At 51.8% G+C, this 7,500-nt stretch overlaps 1 protein-coding gene across 1 annotated transcript in view; it reads left to right on the top strand.

Moving 5' to 3' along the window:
• Positions 1-298: 298 nt before the first annotated feature.
• Positions 299-7,500, top strand: part of LOC129693512 (villin-1-like) — a gene marked incomplete at its 5' end in the record, with an annotated part of 37,562 nt that continues 30,360 nt past the window's right edge. The window contains 2 exons of the mRNA XM_055630324.1: positions 299-407; positions 5,521-5,810. Of these exons, the coding sequence (XP_055486299.1) occupies positions 299-407; positions 5,521-5,810 (399 nt within the window). The remainder of the gene's footprint in view (positions 408-5,520; positions 5,811-7,500) is intronic.

Below are 7,500 nucleotides of genomic sequence, written 5' to 3' on the forward strand. Positions count from 1 at the left end.
ATTGGATGTGTCTTGTCTTGTTTGGAGTTGGTGCGGTTTGCACTGATCAGGAGCAGCTCTCCTAATGTTGTTGTATTTCTAAGTACAATGCAATAAGGCATTATTATTATTATTAGTAAGTAAGTTTTTATTGGCCAGTATTCACATACAAGGAATTTGCCTTGGTGCTCCGCCCACAAGTATTATTATTAGCCTAGTGTAGTTTAGTTTAGAGATGCGTTGTTGAAATCGGGCTCTCCGCGGGTTATTTCGGCGCCGACCAGCGATCGCCCGTAACCGTTGCGTTGTGCTCCAACAGCTACAAGCGGGGAGGTGTGGCGTCGGGGCTGAAACACGTGGAAACCAACGCGTACAACGTCCAGAGGCTTCTGCACGTGAAGGGCAGGAAGAACGTCCACGCTGCTGAGGTGAGCGCCAATCCCCATTCCCAATCGGTGGTGCAGCGGGTAGTGCTGCTGCCTCACAGTGCGCCAGAGACACGGGTTCCGATCCCGACTACGGGCGCTGGTTGTGCGGAGTTTGCACGTTCTCCCCGTGACCTGCGTGGGTTTTCTCCGGGCGCTCCGGTTTCCTCCCACACTCCAAAGATGTGCGGGTTTGCAGGTTAATCAGCTTTGGTGTAAATGTAAATTGTCCCCAGTGTGTGTGTGTGTGTGTGTGGGATAGTGTTAAGGGCTTGTCCCACTTGCGTGCGTTTGCGTTCATTTAGCGCAACCAAACGGAAACGCAGTTCACGCGAAGTTCGCGCTAAGTATGTAACTAAGTTCGCGCGTGACGTCATTTGCGTCATGCTGACCAATCAGCTGGGCTGGAGGCGGGCCGACTGAATTTTGGCATCGCACGCCGTAGGACGGTGACATCATCACGCAACGCCACTCCGGGCAGTGACGTCATCACGCAACGCCACTCCGGGCAGTGACGTCATCACGCAACGCCACTCCGGGCAGTGACATCATCACGCAACGCCACTCCGGGCAGTGACATCATCACGCAACGCCACTCCGGGCAGTGATGTCATCGCGCAACGCCACTCCGGGCAGTGACATCATCGCGTAACGCCACGCGCTAGGCGTACGCCGTCAACACGCTGCGTACGACTGCAATACGCCGACAGGCCGTTGGCGCGTGAAGATTTCGGACACTGTCAGATTTTCGGAGGTGCCCGCACGGTGTCGGGACCAGCCCCGCACAAGTCCGCGCTTCTAAGTGGGACCGGCCCCGCGCGTTCATACGGTGCCCGTACGCCTCAAGCGACCGCGTTTGGTCGCGCCAAACGCATGCAATCGCATGCAAGTGGGACAGGCCCTTTAGTGTGCGGGGATCGCTGGTCGGCGCGGACTCGGTGGGCCGAAGGGCCTGTTTCCGCGCTGTGTCTCTAAATTAAACTAAATTAAAAATTTGGCCTCAGTCCCCTGAGGTTAGGGGAAGGGGTCTTCAGAATTCCTGGACTCCATCCCTCCGTCTACATCTATGAGCGGCAGAGACCCGGGTTCGATCCCGACCAAGGGCGCCGTCTGTGCGGAGTTTGCACGTTCTCCCCGTGACCTGCGTGGGTTTTCTCCGGGCGCTCCGGTTTTTCCTCCCACACTCCAAAGACGCGGAGGTTTGTAGGTTAATTGGCTTGGGTAAAAATTGTAAATTGTCCCCAGTGTGTGTAGGATAGTGTTAGTGTGCGGGGGTCGCTGGTCGGCACGGACTCGATGGGCTGAAGGGCCTGATTCCGCGCTGTATCTCTAAACTAAACTGAAAACCCCCAGCGCCCCATGTATTAGGGTGTAGGAAGGAACTGCAGATGCTGGTTTACACCGAAGATAGACACAAAATGCTGGAGTAACTCAGCGGGTCAGGCAGCATCTGCGGAGAACATGGATAGGTGACGTTTCGAGTCGAGACCCTTCTTCAGACATGTTCTAGTTTGGGTTAGTTCAGAGATACAGAGAGGAAACAGTACCACCTTTTCCCACTGGTGACAATAAACAAATCTAAACTCGATATGCCCGACACATTGCTATTGAGGGAGTGCAGCGTAGGTTTACCAGGTTAATTCCCGGGATGGCGGGACTGTCATATGCTGAGAGAATGGAGCGGCTGTGGGCTTGTACACTCTGGAATTTAGAAGAATGAGAGGGGATCTTATTGAAACATATAAGATTGTTAAGGGTTTGGACACGCTAGAGGCAGGAAACATGTTCCCGATGTTGGGGGAGTCCAGAACCAGGGGCCACACACACAGTTTAAGAATAAGGGGTAAGCCATTTAGAACGGAGACGAGGAAACACTTTTTCACACAGAGAGTGGTGAGTCTGTGGAATTCTCTGCCTCAGTGGAGGCCAGTTCGCTGGATACTTTCAAGAGAGAGCTAGATAGGGCTCTTAAAGATAGCGGAGTCAGGGGATATGGGGAGAAGGCAGGAACGGGATACTGATTGGGGATGATTAGCCATGATCACATTGAATGGCGGTGCTGGCTCGATGGGCCGAATGGCCTCTACTCCTGCACCTATTGTCTATTGTCAGACTGGGGATAATGTACAGAAGCCAATTGACCTACAACCTGCACGTCTTTGGAGTGTGGGAGGAAACCGGAGATCTCGGAGAAAACCCTCGCAGGTCACGGGGAGAACGTGCAAACTCCGTACAGACAGCACCGTGAGTCGGGATGGAACCCGGGTCTCTGGCGCCGTGAGGCACCAACCCTTCCGCCGCGCCACCGCGCCCGGCCCCCACTGTGACGGTTTAGTTTATTGTCACGTGTACCGAGATTTTGAGACACCGCGCGTGACTTCAAGCGTCACGCCCTGCGTCACGCCCCGTACACGCTGCGAAAACCTCTTCTCAGGCTGTCGCCCAAAGTGGGACTGGCCCCTTAAAGCCTTTAGTTGCGGACTAAAGGGCCTGTCCCACGTGGGCGTCATTTACACGGCGTGCCGGTTGTGACGGACGCACGACGCTCGCGCGTATCATCGTGCGCCCGCACAGCCGTCTGGAGCGCGTGACGTCATTTGAAGACAGACACAGAATGGTGGAGTAACTCAGCGGGACCGGCGGCATCTCTGGAGAGAAGGGATGGATGATGTTTCGGGTCGAGACTCTTCTTCAGTCTGAAAGAAGGGTCTCGACCCGAAACGTCACCCGTTGCTTCTCTCCAGAGATGCTGCCGGTCCCGCTGAGTTACTCCAGCATTTTGTGGCCATCTCCAATCGTCTTGGCAACCGCTCTGGGGTAGGAGTGGGGGGGCGGATCCGGACCGCAATGGCCGTGAGCCCCAGGCCGAGCTCGGCGATCGTTTGCCTGCTTCTGCTACTGTTGGAGGTGAGACGTGGCGTCCCGCCAGTGTGTCCCACTTTGGCCGTCCGTTACACGACAGGCCGGCGGCGCGCGGAGATTTCGTCCAGAGCTAAATCCTGGAGCGCTGCTCGCGATACCGCGCGCAACTCCACGCCAATCCGTGCGCCCGTCCCACGCTACCCACACGCTACCAGGTCGCGTAAATAGCGTGCAAATAACGGCCAAGTGGGACAGGCCCTTAACCAATCAGCAGAAGGACTATACCACCCGGCAGGGCTCTGGAATGGGAAGGGGGTGTGACTGTTGCTATTGATCTCATCTTGGATAGGACTGGAAAATCAAAGGATATGGACGTACATGGCAAATGGTAGGGAATTGGAAAGAATACAGCTGAACAGATGGATCTGGGAATAACCTGTGCATAGCTGAGAGAATGGAGCGGCTTTGGGCGTGTTTCCTCTGAAGGTTGAATCTCATATGGAGTGGGTGGTAAAGTTAAGCTTTTTGGTATGAGGCAGAACCTTTATAACGTCAGAGCATTGAGTCCAGAACCTGGCCACACACATGTTAAAATTGTAGACAAGGCATTTTTTCTCCAAATCTGGAGTATGGTGTACAATTTTGGTCGCCCAATTATAGGAAGGAGGGATCAACAAAAGAGAGATGGGGAGAAGGTACAGAGGAGATTTACTAGAATGTTGCCTGGGTTTCAACAACTGAAGTTACAGAGATAGGTTGAAGTGTTAGGTCTTTATTCTCTGGAGCGCAGAAGGTTAAGGGGGGACCTGATAGAGGTCTTTAAAATGATGAGAGGGATAGACAGAGTTGACGTGGACAAGCTTTTCCCTTTGAGAATAGGGAAGATTCAAACAAGAGGACATGGCTTCAGAATCCAAGGGGCAGAAGTTTTGGGGTAACATCTCGGAGTGGGGAACTTCTTTACTCGCGGAGAGTGTAAGCGCTGTGTGGAATGAGCTTCCAGTGAAACGTGGGTGGAGGCCGTTTCGTTGGTATCATTTAAAAATAAATTGAATATGCATATGGATGTGAAGGATATGAGTGGTTCTGGTATGAGTGCAGTCAGGTGGGACTAAGGAAAAAAAGTTGGCCTTCGGCCAGCACGGACTTGTAGGGCCGATCATGGCCTGTTTCCGTGCTGTAATTGTTATATGGCTATTTTTATGGTTATATAGGGTGTCTGACTGGGTCTCATTGATTTATCAGGTGGATAGAGCTGAAGAGCTTCCACCAAGTGAGATGTCTTCCTGCTGGACCCCTGGGCAAGCTGATTGTGCAATCTGAACGGCCCGCTCAGCAACCACATGGAAATCCCTGAGAATTGGTATCGTACGACTCTCGTCATATGCTGATAGAATGGAGCGGCTGGGCTTGTACACTCTGGAGTTTAGAAGGATCTTATTGAACCATATAAGCATTATTAAGGGGTTGGACACGCTAGAGGCAGGAAACATGTTCCTGATGTACAGGGCCCCAGTGAGACCACACCTGGAGTATTGTGTGCAGTTTTGGTCCCCTAATTTGAGGAAGGACATTCTTGCTATTGAGGGAGCCCAGCGAAGGTTCACCAGGTTAATTCCCGGGATGGCGGGACTGTCATATGCTGAGAGAATGGAACGGCTGTGGGCTTGTACACTCTGGAGTTTAGAAGGATGAGAGGATATCTCATTGAAACATATAAGATTATTAAGGGTTTGGACACTCTAGAGGCAGGAAACATGTTCTCGATGTTGGGGGAGTCCAGAACCAGGGGCCTCACACAGTTTAAGAATAAGGAGTAAGCCATTTTAGAACGGAGACGAGGAAACGCTTTTTCTCACAGGGAGTTGTGAGTCTGTGGAATTCTCTGCCTCAGAGGGCGGTGGAGGCCGGTTTCTCTGGATACTTTCAAGAGAGAGCTAGATAGGGCTCTTAAAGATAGCGGAGTCAGGGGATATGGGAGAAGGCAGGAACGGGGTACTGATTGTGGATGATCAGCCATGATCACATTGAATGGCTGTGCAGGCTCGAAGGGCCGAATGGCCTCCTCCTGCACCTATTGTCTATGTTTCTATGTAATAGAATGATAGTTAAACGCCTTATGGATCTTATAGAAACATATAAAATTATGATGGTATTGGACAGGCTCGAAAGGCCGAATGGCCCTCTCCTGCTCCTATTGTCTATGTTTCTATGTAATAGAATGATAGGTATACATCTTATGGATCTTATATAGAGTCGTATAAAATGTGTACAGGCTAGAGGGGCCGAATGGCCTACACCGGCACCTATTGTCTATGTATCTCCACCTCCTTGTTTGCAGGCGATGCAGCTGGCCAAGGACATCCGGGATCGGGAGAGAGCGGGGCGCGGGCAGATCGCGGTGGTGGACGGGCACAACGAGGAGGTCTCCGGGGACCTGATGCGCCTCATGAACTTCCTGCTGGGAGAGAGGAAGGAGATTAAAGCGGCCGTTCCCGATGAAGTGGTGGACCAGCAACAGAGGCAATCCGTCAAACTGTACCGGTGAGAGGAGAGAGGGAGAGAGAGAGAGAGAGTGTCCGGATCCAGGGTACACAACCGTAAGGATCGAAAGGCCATTCGGCCCTTCGAGCCAGCACCGCCATTCAATGCAGTCATGGCTGATCATCCCCAATCAGTACCCCGTTCCTGCCTTCTCCCCATATCCCCTGACTCCGCTATTTTTAAGAGCCCTATCTAGCTCTCTCTTGAAAACATCCAGAGAACCGGCCTCCACCGCCCTCTGAGGCAGAGAATTCCACAGACTCTACACTCTCTGTGAGAAAAAGTGTTTCCTCGTCTCCGTTCTAAATGCCTTACTCCTTATTCTTAACTGTGTGTGGCCCCTGGTTCTGGACTCCCCCAACATCGGGAACATGTTTCCTGCCTCTTTCTGCCGAAACGTTGCCTATTTCCAGAAGGGGTTCGGCCCGAAACGTTGCCTATTTCCTTAGCTCCATAGATGCTGCTGCATCATAACTCGGTGGGTCAGGCAGCATCTGTGGAGAACATGGATAGGTGACGTTTCACAGAGTGCTGGAGTAACTCAGCGGGTCAGGCAAGCATCTGTGGAGAACATGGATAGGTGACGTTTCACAGAGTGCTGGAGTAACTCAGCGGGTCAGGCAGCATCTGTGGAGAACATGGATAGGTAACGTTTCACAGAGTGCTGGAGTAACTCAGCGGGTCAGGCAGCATCTGTGGAGAACATGGATAGGTGACGTTTCGGGTCGGGACCCTTCTTCTAACTTCTGCTTTGAAGACATTGTTCTCTTCTTTGTTTATACTAAATTTTTAGTTTAGTTTAGAGAGATATAGCACAGAAACAGGCCCTTCGGCCCACCGAGTCCGCACTGCTCAGCGATCCCCGCACACTAACACTATCCTACACACACACCAGATACATTAATGCATTTCGTTGTCTCTGTACTGTACACTGACAATGACAATTAAAATTGAATCTGAATCTGAATCTGATACCATTTACATTTACACCGAAGCCAATTAACCTTCAAACCTGCACGTCTTTGGTCTGTGGATGGAAACCGAGGATCTCGGAGGAAACCCACGCAGGTCACGGGGAGAAACGTGCAAACTCCGTACAGACAGCACCCGTAGTCAGGATCGAACCCGGGTCTCTGGCGCTGTGAGGCAGCAACTCTACCCACTGCGCCACCGAAAGGGATGACCTTGGGGAGATCTATTGTATCTACTATGGGCTGGTTGGCTGAATGTCTCAATTATGTTGTTGGTCATAAGGGATAGGGGCAGAATTAGGCCATTTCGGCCCATCAAGTCCACTCCACCATTCAATCACGGCTGATCTATCTCTCCCTCCTAACCCCATTCTCCTGCCTTCTCCCCGTAACCCCTGACACCCGCACTAATCAAGAATCTATCTATCTCTGCCTTAAATATATCCACTGACTTGTGGCCTCCACAGCCGTCTGTGTGGCAAAGAATCCCACAGATTCACCACCCTCTGGCTAAAGAAATTCCTCCTCACGTCCTTTAATTTTGAGGCTGTGCCCTCTGGTCCTAGACTCTCCCACTAGTGGAAACATCCTCTCCACATCCACTCTATCCAGGCCTTTCATTATTCGGTAAGTTTAATAGAAACATAGAAACATAGAAATTAGGTGCAGGAGTAGAGGCCATTCGGCCCTTCGAGCCTGCACCGCCATTCAATATGATC

Source organism: Leucoraja erinacea, unplaced genomic scaffold (genome assembly GCF_028641065.1).
Source record: "Leucoraja erinacea ecotype New England unplaced genomic scaffold, Leri_hhj_1 Leri_319S, whole genome shotgun sequence".
Taxonomy (NCBI): Eukaryota; Metazoa; Chordata; class Chondrichthyes; order Rajiformes; family Rajidae; genus Leucoraja; species Leucoraja erinaceus.